Source organism: Thunnus albacares, chromosome 11 (genome assembly GCF_914725855.1).
Source record: "Thunnus albacares chromosome 11, fThuAlb1.1, whole genome shotgun sequence".
In the NCBI taxonomy this organism is placed as follows: domain Eukaryota; kingdom Metazoa; phylum Chordata; class Actinopteri; order Scombriformes; family Scombridae; genus Thunnus; species Thunnus albacares.
This window is the reverse complement of record NC_058116.1, coordinates 10,336,374-10,359,003: the sequence shown is the minus strand read 5'-3', so window position 1 is coordinate 10,359,003 and position 22,630 is coordinate 10,336,374. Positions and strand designations below refer to the sequence as shown.

The 22,630-nt window shown below is 45.2% G+C and overlaps 1 protein-coding gene across 1 annotated transcript in view; it reads right to left on the bottom strand.

Moving 5' to 3' along the window:
- Positions 1-22,630, bottom strand: part of si:dkey-100n23.5 (cyclic AMP receptor-like protein A) — a 52,179-nt gene that overhangs the window by 14,372 nt on the left and 15,177 nt on the right. Inside the window, exons 9-11 of the mRNA XM_044366416.1 lie at positions 20,251-20,329; positions 16,813-16,860; positions 10,604-10,686 (exon numbers count right to left, since the gene is read on the bottom strand). Of these exons, the coding sequence (XP_044222351.1) occupies positions 10,604-10,686; positions 16,813-16,860; positions 20,251-20,329 (210 nt within the window). The remainder of the gene's footprint in view (positions 1-10,603; positions 10,687-16,812; positions 16,861-20,250; positions 20,330-22,630) is intronic.

Here is a 22,630-nt window from a genome sequence, read left to right as displayed (position 1 = left end):
TCTGAAAAAAACAAACTGATTGTCTTTGATTTTCTGCTGAAAATAAAAATGTCTCAAAATCTCTGATGAAGCTAAGGACTCATCCTGAGGATCCTGAAGCCACTATTGGATTCTGACTGATCCTGTCGCTGAGTTGGAAGATTTAAATAATTAATGAAGTTGCCCCTGCTATGTCACGTGTATAAAAATGCCACAGCACCTCTCTCAATTTGGAGATGCACATATCGATCCTGCTGCTGTGTATTCAATAAACCCAAAGGAGATAATACTACATACACAAACAGTAGTGGGCAAGGAACAGAGCATCAGTACGGAGTTGCTGCAAAACCCTGGATTACATTCAGTGACTTGTTAACGACATTATTGGTAAAACTCATTAATCTCGTCACAGACTCTGCCTTGAGCACTTTAAAAGTTGAATTCCAATGGACATTTCAACCTGCAATCCATGCGGTATGTAGTGAAAAATTAAAGAGGCAAAGAACAACACATGAAAAGTTCTGTTCGTTTGGAAAGGACTGAGTGTGTGTGTGCACCTCCACTAATTAAAGTCACACAAATTGTGGCTTTTGTGCTCACTGTGATGTTTATTGTGCACCAATGTTGGTAATGAAAATGCTGTGTGCAGAGGTAGCCTATATAACCTGTATTCATTTTAATCAACGAGTGGCTTTGTCGCTTCTTCCAAGTTGGCATGATATTTGTTTCCCGGGGAATCCCGGGTTCTCAATCCCCAGCATTCAACCCTAGTGAAACCCTAGTGGGTTGTTCATTAATCACAGTGTTGGTGGTTTAGTCCCTGGCTCCTCCTGTCTTCCCCATGTCTAAGTGTCCTTGAGCAAGACACTGAAGCCCAAATTACTTGGCTTGCATGGACATCAGTGTGTGAGTGTGTGAATGGGTGAATGAGAGGCTTTGTCTACTACGGTAGAAAAAGGGCAATAAGTACACTCCATTCACCATTTACTGAACAATAAACAGAAAATCACAAAACAGGAAAGTTTATTCAATGGTTAAGAATCCTTTTAGTATTATATATATATATTTGTATATATATATATATATACATATATATATATATATATATATATATATATATATATATAGTAAAAATGGGCTCCATTTAACAAATCTTGCAAATATTAGAATAAGAAGCATTACAAAGATTTGAATAACATTGAAATCCATGTGTTATTTTGTTCAACCTGCGTCATGTTTTAGGAGTGAAGTGGCTTTAGATAACATCTGCATCTGAGATGTTCCCTTTTCAAGTGTGTTTTCAAGTGTTTTTTCAAGTTTTTACTATTTTCCAACAGCATTTACATTTAGCTTGATTGTCCTCTATTATGTTGTTAACTGTGTGTCCATATGATGGCATCTTTTTATTCTATACCAGCTCTTCTTCAATAGCACTTGTGTGTCAAACTGTAGATTCTCCAGCATTTGAGAGATTTTCAGTAAATTTTCAGTTTCTTGCCTAACTTTCAACAGTACGAATGTCAAAATTGGTGCACCTTTAAATTACAGGTTAGAGGCACTTCTACTTGGCCACACTAAGCCATCACATAAGTTATGAGGTTTTTTTTTTTTGTTGTTAATTCTCTGAAAAACCCAGTGAGAACTGCAGGTGAACAGCATAGAAGATGATTATGGAGATTCCTCCACAAATCTGGTTATAATCCTCTCTTATCCTCTTTTGCAGCACGAGGATGTAAGGTTTATTTGCTATTAATCTGTCTCCACTTGCCTTCCAACTACCTTTTGAAAAAGTTGTGACAGGAAAGAAACCACAGGATGTGTTGGCCGAGGGTTTGAAACCAACCTGTAATGAGAAGCTACCTGCCGTAAGTCATTCTGGGTACGGGTGTCCACTAAATGTCTAAATGCAGCTCAAAATAAAACCAGTGGTGCGGCTAGTGGAGCGTACAGTGGCGTGTTCTGGCACTTGTCAGAGTAAGGACCATTTTAGAGCGACGCTGCCTGTTTTCTGGGTTAGCCTACCGCTGTATCTCCGAGGACCAGACCAGCTGCTGCTCACATTCATTTCACTTCCCATTAAAGGTGAAATAAATCAGGAGTCCCCGCACAACCTCCTTAGAGACGCAGGAAGCACACACACAGAGGAGGTCTGACAAATGCGGACATACATAAACACACACATCCCTGCCTGTACGTGTGTGGAGAGGTGTGTACATTAAGCATAACCTAGGTCATATGCATTGAGGTTGTCAGGTGGAGAGGAAATGCTGTGGATGTGTGTATGTGTCTGCTTGTGTGTGTGTGTGTGTGTGTGTGTGTGTGTGTGTGTGTGTGTGTGTGTGCGTCTCTCTGAACAGTGCAGCGGTGAGAGTGAGTGGGTCTGTGTGAAGGGGGGCTATTTCTGGCGTCTCATTTTTTTTCCCTGTTGCCGCAAAGAAACGCGATCGGCGTCCGGGAAACGAGAGCTGGCAGCAAGCAATCATCTGCCTGCCACACACACACACACACACACACACACACACACACACAAACACACACACACGCAGCACCTCGCAGCGCCGAGCAACACGCGCCATGGCAACGGAACAGCCGCAATTAGAGGCGAAGAGCCTTTCCCCTCCATCGAGGGAGAGACGGAGAGCGAAATGAAAGGAAGAAAGAAAGAGCGGGCGCGAGAGAGAGAGAGAGAGAGAGAGTAAGAGAGACAGGAAGGTGGGGGGGCCGGCAGAGACGAGTGTCAGAGAAACAGCACTGCACAGGAAGGAGAGAGGGAGAGTGGAAGAGGAAGAACACAATAAAGAGGTGACAATGTGCAAGAGTGAGGCTGTGAAGGGGAACGAGGGCCGAGAGCGATGGTGGAGGAGGAGGAGGAGGAGGAGGAGAGAGGAGGGGAAAGGGCTGAAGGAGTGAGGCTGAATGGAAAAGACTAAAAAGCAGAGGAGACAGCGAGCGAGGAAGAAGAGGAGGAGGAGGAGGAGGAGGAGGAGGAGAGATATCAAAAAAGACAGATTGCAAGACATGAGCGAGACAAACAAAAGCGATTACGTGCGAGAGAAACCAAGATAAGAAGAGAGGAAGAAAAAAAGGCGAGGAGGTTAGATAGAGAGAGAGGGGAGGCGTGTGGAGGAGGAGGAAGAGGAGGAGGAGGAGGAGGAGGAGGAGGAGGAGGAGGGGGGTAGGCTGTTTCTCCTGTGTGAGCCGGGCTAATGAAAGATGAATGAGGGAGGCAGTGGTGGGAAGGAGAGTGTGGCTGCGGGCGATGCCTGGCTGAGCTGCTGTGCGTGTGTGTTTGTCAGGGTTTGTGTGTGCGGGGTAGTCGAGCGAGTCTCACAGTTGGCTGACTGGTGTTGGACAACAGGGATGATATTGTGTATACTGGAGGACTCAGGAGCAAACGGTCAACAGCAATGAACATACATGCGCGCACACACTCATAGAACGAGTTAAAACGTGGCTCTAAGCGTTGAGTTTGCCACCACCTGTAAGCATGCAGTCAGTCATTAGTACTCTGACGGCGTCTCCGAGCCGCGCTCACATATTCAGACCTTCCATCTATCATGCTGTCAGTCACTCTTTGAACCCGTCTCTCTCTCACCCTCCAGATTCTACACAAAATCCTTCATCCGCCTCTCCCTTTCTCTTCCAATATCCCACTCTGCCAGTCTATACCACCATCCAGCCATCAATTTCCCTCTTTCAGTGTTCACCTTTTCGTCTGCCTTTAATTGTTGTGCCGCACATCCTCAGAGCTGTGAGTGAAACGTACAAGACGAGAACTCCTTCTCTGAGAGTAGAGGGCGGCCAGACAGAGAAGTCATCCTGACCCCGATCGCACTTCCTCCTCTCTTTGACTGCCTAACGTCTTTTTTTTTTCTTCTTCTTCCAGACGAATCACACGCTTCAAAGTGCCAAAACAAGGCCCTAGTGCTGCCCGCAGCGCTGCTGCTGACAGAAAATCTGAACTTTTCTCTGACTAAAAGGGAAAATTCTGCCAAAACGTCCTTAATCCCTTGACTCTCTGGGAGGTCAGAGAGTGATTCCTGAATTTATTTCAGCTCTCCTAAATGTTTTGCTGCTGACCACATTAGACAAAACATTGGCAAGTTATTAAGCCAAGGAAGATGTTATGATATTAAAATGTATTTCTGAGGATAAATCTTATTGTACATGAATAAAAAAAGTTAAAGTAACACCTCTAATTATACCCACTGCATACCTGCAGTTTGCAGACAGTTTTTTTGGCTCTTTAAGACCCCTTGAACGCCCCTGAAATTAAATTTAGGTCCAATTTGACAAATAAAATTCCAAACTACCATGACAAAACATTCTCCACAAACACACATTAGCATACTAGAATTGCCACAGTTCAATAATGTCTAATTATGCTTCATAATGCCTTGGGGCATGATATGCTTTTATCAAATCTGAAGCAAGTATAATTCACTTATCAAATCCAAATCCTTTTAAATGCATTATCAGATCTGTTTAGTTTTAATTGTCAACTATTTAAAGTAACAAAACTTATAAGGAGCTAATTTAAAAAAAAATAAATAAAACTCAGTAACTCCATAAGTAAAACGGACTTATGGATACACTGGTTCAAAAGGTTCTGTTGGTTGTTGTCTTTTGTGCATGTGTGACAGCCTTTAAGGCAGCACAAACTAAGAACAGGCTTTTCATTGTTCAGTGACAACATGTGATCAGCCACTCAAATGTGCATAAAGCTCTGATGCTTGTGGACTATCAGCAGGAATATGGTGCACTCTATAGATATGGAGACAGACAGTGTGACAGTATCTAAACAAACCATGCATGTGTTGTGCGAGTGTCTGTGTGCACATGCACTACAATTGAAAACTGGAACATAATCTACTTTGATCACGGGGTCAACATGGGGATAATTGTCACAGCTTAGGGTATGACTCCCATTATACACACACCCACAGATGCACAGCACACGCGCACACACACACACACACGAGCACGCGCTCCCATCTCCTGTCAACCGCCTGTGCCAACACTTCACCGAATATTTCTGGAATCAGGCTGAAACATACAAACAAGAGGCATGGTGTGCCGAAACAAAGCGCACACACACACACGCATAAACATGTGAGCACAAGCGCACACACACGCCTGCATGGGTGCGCGCGCGCACACACACACACACACACACACACACACAGTAACAGACAAAGAGGCATACACAGACCCTGGGGACTGAAGCGGCTAACGTTCACCAACAGAATAAAACCCAAACAAAGAGACATCCTGTTTCCTGGAACACAACACCACTCAACCCTCTGTGCTGGGAGCAGCCAGTAAACACACACACACACTCACACATGCACAAAATCTGTTCATCGTACATCGCCACGTATGTGTTTCCCCGCGCCTGATTCATGTACTGGCGTGTGTCTGTGTGTCCAGCGATGCCACAGGCTGTGCCTTTGAGTGTTTGTGCACGTGAGTTTATCCTTGTGAGTGGATGTAGCTCTGTGTGTGTGTGTGTGTGTGTGTGTGTGTGTGTGTGTGTGTGTGTGTGTGTGTGTGTGTGTGTGTGTGTGTGTGTGTGTGGTGTGAGAGAGAGAGAGAGAGAGAAAGAGAGAGAGTGAGTGAGGAGGGAGGGAGAGCAGATGATAGAGTAGGCTTTAGCGATTCCCCGGAGTGTGAGGCAGCGTTTACGGCACTCTCAGAGCAGCCAGAGTGATGAATATTTAAAGACGTGCCTGAAAGAGCAGAGGGAGGGTGAGCAGAGTGTGAGTGTGTGTCTGCGTGTGTGCGTGTATGTGTTTGTGTTTGCACGCGCCACTGAATGCGTGCACGTACCTAAGTGTGTGTGAGGGAGGTTATCTACTATCTCTTTTAGCATTTATGCGTGCATGTGTAGACCATATGCATGTACATGAATGTATATATACGCCTATATGTGCCTGTATGTGGTTTGTATGTCTGTATAAGGGTACATGTATTTATATAGGGCTTTATATGTCTGTATATAGGGATTTATAGTTGTATGTATAGTTACTTTGCTGTATGTGTGTTAATGTTTGTATGCCTGTGTATGGGCACGGACAAATATATGTGTATGAGTATTTTATGTTTGTATATTTATGCATGAAAACACATGTATATCATTGTATATATATTGTTAGTGCTCTGTGCACCTGTGTTGCACATGAACTCTTCTTCCTCAGATCTTCTGTACCGATGTTGAATCAAGAGAGTCAGTGTGAGTGTGTGTGTGTGTGTGTGTGTCCAGCCTCAGCGTGGGTGCCTGGCCCGTGTGTGTTTGCTCTTCGCACAGCCCTGTAGGCCAGCTCTCTGTCTCGCTAAATGGGGATGAATAGCGGAGCGTCGCCGCTGCTCAACGGGAGACGAATGGGTACGGGGCTCTCCGTCTCCAGTTACACACACCGATCACTGCCTGAGACGCAAAAGCATGAGCACGCACACACATGGGCGCACGCACAACAGGCACGGTCATAAATCCACCCAAATACTATCTAGGCCACACAGCGACATGTGGCTATGTTATCATACAGACAATCAGGATGTTCAGAAAGCATGACACTCAAAACCACAGACTTTGATTCGCGAGGATTTTTGTTATCAATAAGAGTAAAGAAATGACTCTTATTGATAACAAAAATGATTACATGTGTTTTCCTAATGTGTTAACTTCTAGTGCATGAATTTCAGCTAATCCTGACTTTGCTGGCGACCCCCTGGAGCCCTGCCATGGCAACCTGGAGCTTGGGAATCACTCGTGCAAAGATCGCAGATCAAAGCAACACAAGAAAAGAGTTTTGCCTCTAAATCTGAAAAAAAAACATCACATCCAGTACCTGCGAGCTACAGTATATGAAATTCAAAACTTATTTTAGCAAACAGGCCAACGCTGCCACTCTCATACAGTAAATTGAATGTGAAGAGATGGATAAATAAAAAGGCTTGCAGACAAACAAAGATGAGAGATGGAACCTTGCATGCTGCCTTTCAGCATCTGAGAAGCTCACTTGTTCAAGTAAACAAAATACACCACAAAAGATATTAGGGTATACAGTACAAAAACCACACACCAGCCTACACACATCGAGGCAGAAACACACATCCATGCGCACTGAATGCAAGATATTCTGAGAGGCATAGAGGCGAGGAACGGAAGGAAGGGAGTGTAGAAAAGAAAGAGCAAGCAGGAGTGAGAGAGAGGGAGAGAGAAAGAGCGCATCCTGGGATGCAGAATGCCAAATACAGTGAGATAAGAGTTAATGTATCCCCCCCTCCTCCTCCTCCTCCTCCTTCCCTCCCGTTTGGCTCTCTCTTTCTTCCTCCCTCCATCCATCCCTCCCTCCCTCCTTCCCTCCTCCTCCTCCTCCTCCGCCTCCTCCCCGTTCTCTTTGAGGGATGAATAATAACTGCTGCTCTGAGATTTCCTTCCTCGTTTTTCAAAGCGCAGAACGGAGATGGGGAAGGTCTGCCTGGCCCGGGTAGCGCGCGCGCACACACAAACGCAGACGCGCACTGAAGCACACACAGCCTCGCGCACGCACACACACGGTCTTGTTCTCTCTGCTCGCCTGGAGCAGGGAAATCAGATCTCCTCCAGAGAAAGGCGGGGGGGGGGGGGGGGGGCGTAGGCGCTGTAGGGAGCCCATACAAAAATCCCCTCCAAGCATGTATAGGCCTATACACACCGCAAAACCCACACGCAGCATCGAGGGAAACCAAGAATAACTAGGAGGATGCAAGCTGCCTCCTGGAGCGGTGGGGTGAACTCAAGGTTACAGACACATCACCAGTTCAAGCCCCGCCGCCAGGACCAATCCATCCATACTGAAGCGTCCCTCTGCAAGGCGCCTAACCCCGATTGCTCAAAGGCAACTAGCTCTCTGCGTTGTGCCTCACTTATAAAACTGGCTTCTAGACAAAAAAAAAAAAAGCCTTAAAAAAAGTCACTAAATGGGGCCGTCAGTTTCTCCCCGGTGAAGGGAGGAATCATTTTTTTGGGGAGAAATAGCAAAAAAAAGTCTTTGTAAAAGACGGGCACGCTGTCCAGGAGAAGCGCTCGCACATCAAGCTGCGATGCGCCACCGAAATCTGCAGCCAGGTTCCAAGGAGAGGGCTTATTTATGCAAACAGGCGTACAAGCGCGCACAGTAGGAATCTAGACAAGCCTTGTAAACAAACACACACCCACACCATAAAGCACACTGGGGAAGCGATGTGAGAAGCAGACTGTGAAAACTCTAGTCGTGCCCGGGCAGTGCTCACACACACACACACACACACACACACACACTCGCACACACATACACACACACACAAAGGGCTGAGAGAAACTGAAGTGGCAAAGAGGGAGGGAGAGAAAGAGAGAGGGAGAGAGAGGGGAGGAGGAGGAGAAGGAGGAGGGAATTAGGGGTAAGTGCGAAGGTGTGAGTGTCTGGTGCTACTTTTGCATCACCAAATGAGGGCAAGTGAATTAGTGACAGTGAGAGAGACAGAGAGAGAGAGAGAGAGAGAGATGTGTACGGTAAAATGATGTATAATGACTCGTCCATGCGTGTGTGTGCGCGAACGCGGGAGAGGAAAAGTAGGAACGCTTTCCCATTTCAATTCGCAACAGCTGGTGTCGAATTAACACATTTACCAGTGTGCATTTGGAACAGATTAAAATTGTGTGTGTGGCGTGTGACTGTCTCTGTGTGTGCGCATTTATGTGTGTGTGGCAGCAGATGAGGGCCAAAACAAGAGTGTGTTTGTGTGTGGGAGTGTCTGTGTATTAACGCAATGGATCAGGGCAAGGAGAAATGGCAGAGAGAGAGAGAGAGAGAGAGCAGCAGAGAGGGGTGCCGAGCGAGCGAGCGAGCGAGCGAGAGCTCTACCCGACGGCTTTAGCTGCTGCCCTGGGCCGTCTCTCTAAGCCCTGTTTAGGAGGCTTTGGAGCTCAGATAGAAATAATCCCCCACTCAGACACACACACACACACACACACACATACACACACACACACGCTAGGCATGCACACACAAAATAAAAACGCACACACGAACACACGGGAATGCTCATAAACAGCAAAAGCACACGCTCAAGTCGGAGCGGACAAACAAGTGCGCACACACGCACGCACACACACACGCACGCACGCACACGGCAACAAGCAGCGACAGCACATTTGCCTTGACACGAAACCAACCACCCGCCTACACACACGTACAGAAAAACACACACGAGGCTGTCTGCCGTGCGCTGCTTCCGCACGGCAGAGCACAGCGGCATCGGCACCGTGACAAACACTTTACACACTCCAGCCCTCAGCAGAGGGGAGGGGAGGAGGGAGGGGGAGATGGAGAAAGAGGGGAGGAGGAGGAGGAGGATATGAGCCAGGGGGAGGGAGGCGAGTAAGTAGGGGAAGAGGGAGAGGGAGGGGAGGCTAACAAATTAATAGGAGCCGGAGATATATACAGCCAGCGCTGCTGAACGGGGAAGGAGGAGGAGGAGGAGGAGGAGGAGGTGGAGGATGACAACGAGAGAGCAATTCATTCCCGTTTTCTCCTCGTTCGCTCTCTGGAGAAAGGCAGAGTGGAGCGGAGCGAGTGAGCGAGAGCGTGTTTGCTCAGGAGAGGGGGAGAGAGAGCTGGCTTTGTGTGGCAGAGGAGAGGAAAAGTGAGGGAGGAAGAGAAGGAGGTGACATAAAAAACAGAAGGACCGATCACGAGCAAGGAAGAGTGGAAATAAAGGGTTTAAAACAAAGCCGGTTTGTGTGGAAATGAGGGAGAGAGGAAGGGAAAGTGACATTAAGGGAGGGAAGGAAGGAAGAGGGGAGTGAAGGGGGGGGGGGCGGTTTGGGGTTAGCACAGGATGCAGTTTGTCATCTTCATCAGCCGACAGCAGGGGTACGGGGGGGAGGAGGAAAGAGGGGAGGAATGGAATGGATGGAAAGGTGAAGTGGGAGGAGGGGAGGGGGGAAGGGCGGTGTTTGAGGGAAGCCTTTGAGAGACGTTGACCCTGTAATTGACCTGTGTCTCCGCCTACATCGCCGTGGCGACAAGCAGAGCCGCCGCAGCTAATCACTTAGTAACCCTGACCTGTCAATCACACCGGTACCACGTGGAAGGGGGGAGGAGGGAGGTAGCGGCGGCAAATGAAAGAGAGGGGGAGAGGGAAAGAGAGAGAGAGAGAGAGAGAGAGAGAGGGAGGATGGGAAGGGAGTGAAGAAGCAATAACAGTGGCGGGGTTATCATTTACTGGACCACCCGCCTCCTCCCACCAACCCTCAGCTGACGAAGCCCCGGCTTTAAAAAAGCCAATAAAATGCTCTATACATCCAACACACACACATACACACACACACACACAATCTCCTTTAGTGTTTGTGCTGCTACAGAGAGAGCGGAGCTTTCTGAGAGTTCAGATAAGAGAGAGCACGAGAGGAGGACGGGAAAGGCAGAGCCAAGAGGAGAAGGAAGAGGGGGAGGAGGAGGAGGAGGAGGAGGGGGGTGACAGGTTGAGAAAAGATAAGAGAGCAGAGTGAAGCCAACATGCAAATAAAACAACAGAGCGCCAAATTTACCTGCAGATACAGGTGTGTGTGTGTGTGTGTGTGTGTGTGTGTGTGTGTTACCTGTTGATGAGAGGGAAGATAGACACCAGCAGGTAAACGGAGGGATACCACTTCAGCGGCTTGATCTCCTCAGCCAAGGAAACCTGGAGGAGAGAAAAATGACTACTGACCCATGTAGAGAAACTGAGTGCTCTGAATGCATTATCACTCTTGTCTGTCTTTCTATCTCTCAAACGCACACATGCAAACACACACACACACACACAGTTTTAACTGAAACAACATTGCACTGAGGCAAACAACAAAGGCCAATTAAAACCTAATAAAATATTAACTTGCCGATAATACGCAATATCCACACAGTTATGAGGAGAAACGGGGATTCCAATTAAACTGAAAGCCAATACTTTGCCGTAATTTGAAAGGGATGAATTCAATATCTCATGGATAAGCAGGCAGGCAGGCAGGCAGGAAGACAGAGAGATGCGGCAGCGGCTAAAAGTCGAGGAGGGGGAGAGCCTGGCGGTGGAGGGCTTTTACAAGCCGTTATCTAATTCCCGGGAGAGGAGGACTCTTGCGTCCGGAAGAGGCTGAGGCACTCCTGGCTGAGTCGGAGCCAGGAGGCAGGCCCACAAGCTCTGGTCTCTCTACCCCCACATGCTGGAAATTAATTACTCACCAGAAAGACCCCGAGGCGTGCAAGCTCTAACGCAGGCATTTTAAACAATTCGAATGAAAATGTCGTGCTCGGGTGTGTGCGTACGTGTGTGTGTATGTGTGTGCGTGTGCTCGTGGCGGTGGTGGGAAGTAGCCTACTGAATATAAGAGCCAAGTTTCCACAGATCAATTGTCAGATCAATTGTTGCAATCAATCGTCAATTGAACGGAGACTGGCCGTATTTCCACATCACAGCGCAGCGTAACCCAAAGGCAAGCATTAAGCTCAGCCCTATTAGTGTCTATTATAACGGGAAGCTCTGACATCACTGCTCATGTCAAGCTCTGCATATTGTCATCTCAATTGTGTGCGTGTGTACTAACAGGAACGTCTCGTCTGGAGACTGAAAGGGCAAACCACGAGGCTGAAGGATGCTATGTGGAAAAGGATGTGGGTGTGTTTACATGTCGGGGGGGGAAGAAAAAGGTTTGAGAATAAGAATTTGTGGTGCCAGTAATCTCCGGTAGATAAAATTTAGGTGAGGTGTAGAGACAGGCATTTGAGGAATTTCAGTGCGCAACAGACAGGATGTGAAGTAGCGGAGGAGGTGGAGGAGGAGGAGAAAGGGAAAGAGGAGGAGGAAGAGTGCAGCTAAAGAGCCTGATGTTTTTAATCACAGTCTCCCTGTGTCACAGGCCCCTGCACTGCTCAGGAAGCGTAGGGGAATGAAACCGTAGCCTAATTACGTGCGGCGGGTGCAGCGGTCCCAACATTAATGACGCACGCTAGATTACAGGTGGTTATTGGGAGAAACTCGCCCTCCCCCCACCACCACCACCACCCTCTGCGCTGACCCGCTCGTCTCACAGAAAGCCTACTCTAAAATTAACTGCATCAGGTTTTCCACACGCTCCTGGTAAATTCAAGGACTTTTTCTACTCCTGTTTTTTATTTGGAGTGAAATTCAAGGGCTAAAAATAATTTTCAAAATTCATATAATATCGCTCTGCTGTAGACATTATTCATCATTATAATCTTCAGCCTCTGCTGCACTATTAAGACAAACATCCACCACTGGTTTCAGAGAGCCTGCATGGTTCCACAACAAGGCTTGCCCAACTGCCCTGGGCAAGTAAAATGCCATGTCAGGCTAGTAAATCTAGCAACTCAATTGCCAATTGTGGCAGGTGATAAAAAAATAAAATAAAAAAAGTTTCAATCATTCTTTTTGATCATGGTCTATCATAAATTATGTTCTCAGTCTCCGGCATGCAGCATAGCCCACTCCCCTTTGACGCATCGGAGAATATTGGCACGCGCTGTTGGTCAATCAAGAATTGAGTAGGCTAGTAGTGTGATGCGTGAAACAAACATCCTTCAGGATTATGTGAGCACTGTCAAATAGAGGAATCAGTGGAGCGTGTAATTTTTCACTGACATAAATGCTCCCGAGAACAAGAAACATTGAAGAGGGAAATCAGGAATTTAGTGTTCAGTGAAATATTGGGGATGAGTCATACCATTTTCAATATGCAAGAATGTTTGTTGCTTCATATCTACGTGCTCTGTGTCCTTCTGTTTTATTTACTTAAAGATTAAACATGACAATTAATTTTAGTCTTTGTTGTTATTTGATAACGGCTAATAAATAAAACAATTTGTAAAGGGGCAAGTAAAAACTGACTTCAGGCAAGTAGATTTCTGACCCACTTGTCCGACCAGGCAGACCCTGGTGTGTTGGTGAATTTAAAATATTGTTTCAAAAACTGCTGTTTCCAAGGTCAAGAATGAAATTTCAATCTCAACTTTGAAGCCAACATGGATGAGAATTCCTGAAATGCTCAGAGAAATGGAAATTTGAACATCTGCAAATGAGGAAAAAATAAATATAAATAATTTTTTTTAAATCAAATACTTCCAATATTTTCAAATACTTTCAACAGCCTAATTTGGTTTTGTTTTTTTCAATCCCACAAAGATTTTCTGGGACAGTTCCCCAATCTAAAAGCACCCTATGAAGAAACCTTAAGCACTACTGCTGATGATCTAGCAGCTGGAAAGTCAATCCCTATGAAAGAAGTTATATGTGTTTTGTTATGTCCTGCTTAAAAGCCCTCGAGAGACAGATCAGACTGTCCTTGCAGCTCGTTCATAATAAGTTCATCAGGATGTTGGCTACATGTGAAAGTAAAAATTGGGTGGATAAATGAGGATGCAGATGTGCAGAGCTAACACTCACCAGGACACAAGGTTGCGCACACACATGTATAAAGACACGCAAGTAGTCACATCACATTGTGACTCAATGCAAAAGCTCATGTGGATCAGTAAACAAACACCCTGGGAAGATAACGAACAAGCAGCTTGCTGTTTGCTCAGCCAGCTTTGTTGCTACCCGACGGGACTGAACTGCTGTGTGTGCAGTTGTGCAAATGCTGTGTGTGTGTGTGTGTATATGTTCGTGTGCAGCCTGACTTAAATACCCTCTTCCGAATATCCTTTCGCTGACCTGTGCTGCCGTAAGACCTATTGGTGCCCGTGCGTGTGTGTGTGTGGGTGTGCACTCATGCATGACCGCAAACAAAATCGCTCAAGACACACACAGATGTGTCGCAACCATGTGACTGACGGTCCTGATAACTGCCAACACTAGTTATGTATGTCATCACTCCAGCCAGATACACACACACACACACACACACACACACACACAGAAGGGGAGGGGGATGGTGCCGAGCTGAGTCAGAGAGAGAAAAAATGATCAAGAATGGCAGATGTGGGAAACTACATGTGTGAGTGAAAAACATGAGCGTGCGTGTGAGCGCGCGTGTGTGTGTGTTTGTGTGACACAGTAACAGAGAACATGTGAGGCGCTGAAGGAGGGAGATGAGGTGACGTGAATGGAAATCACCAGAGCCAGCGGTCCTTCAGACACCCAGTGGGAATCGCTTTCTCTAGTTTACACCTGCTGGTACACACACACGCTCTCATACACACACGAACCGAAGCTCGCTGGCTTGGCAAGCACAATCGGGGAGGCTGTTGTTGTTGTTTTAAAGCATCGCAGCACGTGCATAAATTCTCATAAATATTCATGTCCATGAACCTGGCTTGCTGCTTTATTCATGCTGGGTATGAGTACAAGAGTGAGAGAGACAGAGGAAGGGAGTGAGAAAAGAAGAGACAGAGGGAGGGAGAGGGGGGAAAAGAGAGAGAGAGAAAGTGCGAAGTGCAAGGCAGAGGGGAAAACAGATGGAAAAGAGGGGAGTGACTGGGAAAGAGAACCACGAGGAAACGGAGAGTGTAATAAAAACTACTGCTGACTTATTTACACTCTGTGCTACACATAGCAATTAGCCCACATGAACGGTGTGTGTGTGCGTGTGTGTTGCTGCCACACATTCATGCACACTCACGTCACTGGTGAGGGTTACGCCAGTTCAGCGTGCAGTAATTACATCTGCCACTTAGGGGCAGCATCTACATAACCTTAACCCTAACCTGCCCTCTCCACCTAACCTTCCTGGGTGGAGGTGCAGCAGCAGAGGGAGGAGGAGGGAGGAGGGGGAGTGAGGTAGCCTAACTATAAGCAGGATGGCTATAGATTTTCAGTCGCACTGACCATCACTGTGGAGGAAGCCTTGGTTTAGGTAGTTTTTAAGCTTTACCATTTTAATGATTTGTCTTCTCCGTATAACTGCAAAATGTGTGGGTAGGTGAGGGCCTAGTGTCTTGCTGGAGGACACAAAATGCATCTGAGCCAGCGGGCTCTGAACTGACAGTAGAAATAATGACAAGCTTTCAAACACTCGGGGATAAGAAACCAGTCCCTCAAGGATTTCGCTGAGTTTTTTTGTGATTATTGCTGCCTAAAATTCTTGATTTTTCAACGGCTTTTCTCAAAAATTACAATTTGTAACGTTCTATGTGGTCTTATTAAGGTAAAAGTGTGGGAATTTGGAAAAATTGCAGGCAAAGGACAATAAGGCCATTTTTAAAAAACTACTGCCAACTAAGAGTCATATGTAATCACCTCCTTTGATGAAAAAGCATACTCAAAGAAAAAAGGCTCAAAGTTATATAAAAAAGAAAATACTGTACTTGAGTTCCATTTATAAGCCTTTATTAAAAATAAACGCGCTCAACTCAATAATATAATGACAGCTGTCCTAGCCTTTCTTTTTTACTAAACCTTTATAAAAAATCTTTCACCTCAACATTACCACTAAATAAAATCAGTCAATAATGGCATTAAAAGAAATCCATTAACATAAAAATTTAGTTTCATTTCCAAAGTGGGGTTTGAGATGGATTATGTTCATCTTTGCTGTCTGAGCAACACATCAACTTGTATTCTTCTGACCAACTGAATGCAAACCTCATTTGGAAACATCTGGGAATTATTTTGCACGGTCTACAGCAGTAATTTTTGTTGGCAGGTGAGATTTGTCCATTTTCCACCTGAATGTGCCTGAATCCTTGCTGACTGCGCACTGCATGCTGCGATGACATAAATTACCATGACATGAAATGTGACAATTGGTCCAAACAACAAGCGGTCTGTTGATTTCATCCAGAAAAGTTGTGGTTATTTAGCAAAATTGAAAGCTCTTGCAAGTATTGCAGATATTTCTTGAATTTATGTTAATTATTACGATCACAAAATCGCAATTTCCCAGAAGAACTGAGAAACACTTCCCAGACAGTACCAGCATTTTAAAGGAAATCCATTATTTAATTTAAAGGGGTAGTCCACTGATTTAACATTGCACTAAACTGACTCAATAAAATTTTGGAACAAACAAGAAAAACATCTGAAAAAGGATATTTAAAATCAAAGCAGCATAAACCAAGACGTTTTGACTGTTAGTCCCTTGTATGGCTCTAAAAATGCTGGATCCTACATTTCCCATAATGCAACCAACAGTATCTATTCATTAGACCATCCTTACCCACATCTTTTAAACTCCCCCAGTTTGTTATGCAGGGTTTCTGTTATAAAGTTCTGGTCTCCAAGCCCAAGCCAAGATACCCCTGATGACATCACCAGGGTTATTACTTAGGAGACTCAGGAGAGCTCACAGATCCACCTGTTTTCATAGGTTGAGTAACACCACCTATGACTAGTAAATGGACATTCATGGAGTGCTCCTTTAAGCAAAGAAAGGAAAAAAAAACACCACATTTGCAAACAGAAGCCGCTAATTTTCTCACCAAATAATCTTCTCTTCCTCCATTCCTCTATTTCTCTACCCCCTGTGTCCTGTTTCTCAATCTGTCTTCTCTAGGAATGAAAATTATTCACATGCAGCTCTAATTTTTCCTCTTCGCTCCCCTGCTAATTCAGAGAGGTCACAGAGAAGCACAGCGGCTCCCGAATTTACACGCATGTATACGTGCACACTCGCATTCATATACATGCACAAGCACATACACATGAAAGACAATCAAGAGGTCAAATCAATCCCTGTGGTTTTTGACACCTGCCCAGCGTGACTGCAGGAGCTAATCCTGCACACACTCTAATCCCCACGCTCCTTGTGTGTGTGTGTATGTGTGTGTGTGTGTGTGTGTGTGTGTTGAGAAATGTGATGGTCAGACAGGCCATTACCTTTCGTCTCTCTCTCTCAGGGTTGAAAGTTCCCAACCATGACTGCATCTGTGCAGAAAAGACAAAAAAAATGGGAAGAAAAGGTCTGAGCACTTACTTTGGACAAAAAAAGCAGTGTAATGATATAATTTCAACCATTTGATTTTTCCGAGAGAGGTGTGAGGTCTGTGCTTGCACTGACAAGCTGGAACAAATATCACATTGGCTCCCAGCATCTCACAAAAAGCGGGAACTGATCAGCTTCGGTGCACACGATATGACATGAGGAAGGAGAAGAAAAAGCAACAGGAGTAGAGAAACTTAAGACGACTTTTTGAAGACGTGTTAAAGAAAGAGGAAAAAATGGAGCAAACATGGCAGATTTGAGATCTCCAGAGAGAACGTGGGAATACTTTTTCGCTCTTCCTCTGTCTCCTCTCTCGGGGGAATGCAGGGAAAATGTCAACAGACGCACATAAGCGCACACACACACACACACACACGCACGCACATACCCGAGCACAGGACTGGGATTTGTAATGGTGGGATACGTGTAGGGGCTGTAGGAAGTCAGAAGGTTTATGTAACCCAAGACATCAGAGATGAATCTCTGGAGGCCCAGTGTGACACACACACACATACACACACACGCACACATATACACGCAAAGAGCGATACGCACTAACAACTCCTCTGTTCAGCTATTTATTAACTCAATGTTGCCATGGTTTCTGGGCGCTGATTTGATTGTCATTGTAAATCTATGTGTGACCGTGGCCTGTTTGTGCAGCCCTTCGCTGTTCAGCTGAGCATCACTATCCATCAAAATCAACAAACACTGATAATAAGTGGGAATATCTTTAGGCTTGGTCCAGGTCTCTGGCATGCGTACCCGACTTCTGCTGCAATCTCTCTTAAGCTACGCCACCAAAAAAGTAAGCAAAATCAGAGAGTTAAGTGTTGGGACTTAGGAGGGAAAGAGTGGGCATGTAAAAATCACATCCATAAAACAAACACTTCACCACACTGTCAGACCTCTCTGTCTGGCCTGATAATGACTCATTAGCTTTCAAATCCCTCTAGTTAGGACAAGCTCACACAGTCATTCAGAATATGTCGATGTTTTTCTATATAATCCCGGTGTAAATTACTCAGGACTTGGTAAACTAATGAGCTCCACACTCCTTCTCTCCCTCGTCTGCCGTCTGAAAACTAGAGAAACTTCTCCGTCCAGCTAACATCCCACCTCTCTTCGCTCTCCCCCTTTTTTTTTTTTCAGGCTCCTCGTCTTTATCCCTTTATCCGTTGCGTCGCCACCTACCCTGCTTTCAAAGCTTTTGAAATTCTTTCAAGTGAGACAGCCTGCAGCTGAAAAGAGATAAGGCTTGAGCTCTTCATAAATATGATAGAGAAAGCAAAACGGCAGAGTGAAGGGGGGAGAGAGGAGAAGAGAGGGGGAAAAGGGAAAATGAGGGGGAACAGAGACAGAAAGAGGCAGATGGAGGCGGAAAGGAAAAAAAAAGGGAGGAGAGGGAAAATAAGGTGGAAAATAGAGATACAGTACAGAGAGAGACAGGAGGAAGAGGGAGAGACAGCTGAATAGTGTGAGCTGAATGAGTTATGAGATGCAGGTTGCAAACCGGCTACGTTAATTCATTCTCTTTATCACATCCATGATAAAGAGCGGTGTAGTCTCTTTTTTTTTGTAGTCTCCCTGCCCTAAAGCTACCTGCTGTCTGTCTCTAATGTTGTCGGCTATCTGCAAAATCTGTCTCACTGTCCCCTCGCTCGCTCTGCCACCCAAACAAAGAATTCTAACATCACGAATGACAGTTCATCGTGAATCTGACGAGGTTTTAGCTAGATTCTCCCTTACTCTCTTTCTGTATTTGATGAATTGCATCAGAAACCCACACACATGTTGTTGTAACGCAAGTCTGTCGGTGCCTTTTTCACCGGCGCTACAGCTGTTGTGTGTGTGTGTTGTTGTCAGATCAGGGGAATGGCAGCTATGCGAACTTTGTGGAATGCTGCCTCGGGGCTTCGACTGCACCCTTGCAATGGAAAACCACACAGAGCTGTGTGAGCCAACAGGGAGGGGAGCGGTTAATCAATTTATTGGTTGATTAAACGTTGAAAGATAGTGGCTGTCACACAAGTGCAAAGAGGCTGCGGTGACTTCCTTAAACAGCTTGTTTTGTCCGACCAAAAAGCAAAGGTAATCATTTTATCATATAAAACATGGAAAATAAGAAAATCCTCACATTTGAGCAGCCGGAGCAAGTGAACGATGTGCACGATAAAGAGTTAAAGCCACTATATATACTTTTTCTCCTTCCAGTAGCATGACATAAAACCCATTAAACACAAAAACATTTACTTTCTGCACACAAAATGTTATGAGATCTGAATAATTAGTAGCTGTAAGGAATAATTCAGTTTATTGCAACAGCATTGTTGTAGTTTTGTTGACAATAAGACGACTGTACTGCACTCCAAGTTAACAACTTCTTCACAGCAGACATTTTGACTTATCATAGCAGGAAAGGCACAGGTGCATTCAAGTGTCAAAGGAAACCGTGAACCATCACGCACTATACCATTGTTATTGTTATCAGTTCCATCTGTTTTCCTGCTTTAACGTGTCAAAATGTCTGCTGTGAAAAACAGGTCTATTGCCAAGATCTCTGAACACAGAAAGTTTGCTAAAATCAAACAAACAAACAAACAAAAAAAACAGTCAGATCAACCCACAAGTTTTAAACAAACCCTCTGGTTAGCAAACTTAAGGGTAAAGAAAAGAAAGATGAACAGACCCAAACTGTCTTGAATTGCAGTTTGCAGACCAACTTCCTTATTGAACTTCAACCTCGCATATAGTACTTGTTATACTTGGGCGAACAGGTTTTCCTACAAATGAGGACATTTTGACAACCTGGCTCAACTTTTGGCTTGTTTACAACCTGACTGCTTGTCTAAACTCGAGTATTTTTTGCAGACCCAGACTTAGCCAGCGATGAGCCCCATGTTCCAGTTTTCCAATATTATCATAACCAAAACTAAGACCTAGAACCAAATGTATTGTTCGAATGATTATTGATTATCATGGGCGGAAAAATTTCAACACTAATGCATTTAACATTTGTATTGCTACATTTTTGAAGATCTCCACTGATTACTGAGTCATTTTCCAGTCAGCCATATCTTATTTTAACCCTGAGATACACACAAAAAATTAATTAGGTGGATTTTGTTTCAACTTTCTATTTTTGTGAGAATGTTTATTTCTACCTGGTATAGAAATATAAGAACACACACAAACAAAATCCTACCTGAGCTTTCAGAGATGTCAGCTTTCACTGATGCTAGTCTTCTAAAAGGTCACGATGCCTTTGGATTTAGCTAAATTACCAGCGTCTTGGGCTACTGCAGCAGGTCGGATGTATATCGAGCACTTACCCTGTCATTGGCCACACAGATGATCCGGGCGTAGCAGCAGATCATCAGGAAGATGAGGCTGAACAGAGGCACGTACCATCTGCAATGCACAGACATGAGCAGGCAGTAAGAAAGCTCCAAATAAGGAATAACTATTAAAAGATCATTCTTGTTGATCCTGTTGGGGAAAATATCACATGAAAAAGAAAAAAAAAACCAAAGAGGATTTAACTGAATTTGTAATCCATATGAATAGGGTCACATATCCTAATGGAGTTCATCAATAGCATGCTAGGTGTCTAATGTTTTGCTGTCAGGGCCATCCAAATAGATTAGACATTAGACCACAGAAAAAAACCCATTTAATAAAATGTCATCTGCAAGGCCGTAATCTGAGAAGGTTATTGCTATTAGATATGATTTGGTGCAGAGCTGGAAAAATGCTTGTTCTGATAATGTTTCACAGTGTTATTCAGTCGTTTACGTTCTCTCACTGTTCACTTTTAACAGGAAAAAGTTCCTCAATTTGAGAGTCACATTGACCACTAAGAGGGTCAATGTGAACTAAACTGCACATTTAAGTATATTTAGGTTAGAAAGTTTCACTGGTGGACACTGGAGAGTATAACATTGAATAGCTGATGTGTAGAGGACGCACAGTGTTAGACAGCACGGAGTAGAACAGACCTGACTAAGCACCTCTGGTCCTTACCGCACATAGTTTCAGTGGGCAGAAGAGAGGTATACAGACAACAAAAGATAATGCCAGCAAAGTCACATCGCCGGAAATGCATGGCATTCCTATGGGATGAAGGGTTGACAATCAAGAGAGGCGCTGGGGAGAATAATATGTCAGGTATTTCTGAGCGGATGAAAGAGAGTGAGACGAGCGGGGGAAACGGGGGTGATGGCTTTGTTGGAATGGCAGCCTTGTGTTATGCAACCTCTTGAGAGGTGATGTAAGCTCGGAGGTGTTTCAACCTCTCCCTGTAATCACGAAACAGGCCTTTGTCTTGCTTTGATAGACAGGTTCCTGGCCTCTGCTTCTCTGTTCAGCCTCAGTGACTGAGCAGTCGCGACCATGCCGTGCAACAGCCTGCTTCCCCGAGTCCTCCTGAGCACCTGGCACAGGGAGGGAGGCGCTGGCCAAACGCACCTAGGTGATAAACATGTCGGATCGCAAAGATCAAAACATCAAGAATAATTACAGGCCTGATCATGACCCAGAAGAAAAAAAACAGGAATGAACCAAAAATGTCCGAGTTATACAATTTTGAATATTAAAAGGCATTTTGAAAAGGCATAATTTTTTGAATCTGTCTCTGATGCATCAATACAGGGACACACATGGTTTCAAAGTACAGAAAACATGTTGGGAATAAATGTCTAACAATGTGCATGAGAAATCCTTGGCATATGTGCTAAAGCTGCAGCTTTAAGCAACATCTCCAAAGGCAAATATTAGGCCTCGGCCAAGCTTACCTTCATCCACACTTGTCTTCCGAGCCTCCCAGTCGAAAGACACTTTTATCAAATTAAACTTTTTATTTGCAGGGAAATCCGGGATCGTAGGCGTTTGTTTCACAGCAGGAAACAGGGAGAGAGAAAGGCTGCCTTATACATCATGTTCCTTCATGTCTTGTAGGAAACATCAATATACAAAGCAGAACCTCTTTGAACATGTGTGTGTGCGCGTCCGCACTAGTTCAATAATGGCATGGGACAATGATGAAAGTGTTTCAGGGGAGACCTGCGCGAGCGTCACCTCGATGTGATTTAATAACCCGTTCTCCGGAATAAACAGCGCCCAATTACGCCAGCGCACGTCCCGTTAATGATGGAGAGATGGGGTGGGGGGTTGGGCAGGCGGTGGAGAGGGGGAAAGGGAGGGGGTGGCCTTTTTAACGATAGCGTGGGGGGCTGCGAGGAGGAGAGAATGACGGGCGGCAGCTACAAAGTGCTCTAATTAGCATGATAATGATCTGCCATTAGAGTCCGCTGTGCTCTATAGCTGAGCACTACCCGCAGAGAGAGCAAGAGCGAGAGCAAGAGAGAGACGGGAGGGAAAGAATGAGAGAGAGAGAATGAAATAGAGGCAGGGAGAGAGAGGAGTCTGAGTGGGCAGGCGATGATAAAGGTGAGAACAAGAATAAAGGTGAGGAGAGAAGGGTGGATGGATGACGGAGGATTGTGGGTCAGGAACAGAAAGAGCAGAAATTACAAAGAAGCGCAAGGTGATTAAAAGACTGGGAGAGGGATAAGGTCATAGTGAGAATGAAAGGAATAGCAGAAAGAGGCTGCAGCCAATAGATCAACTAGGGAAGGATGGCTAGCCAGATGGATAACCACAGAGGGGGTTTTGAGAGTCGGAGGAAACGACTACAGTGAGCGCTGGAAGAAA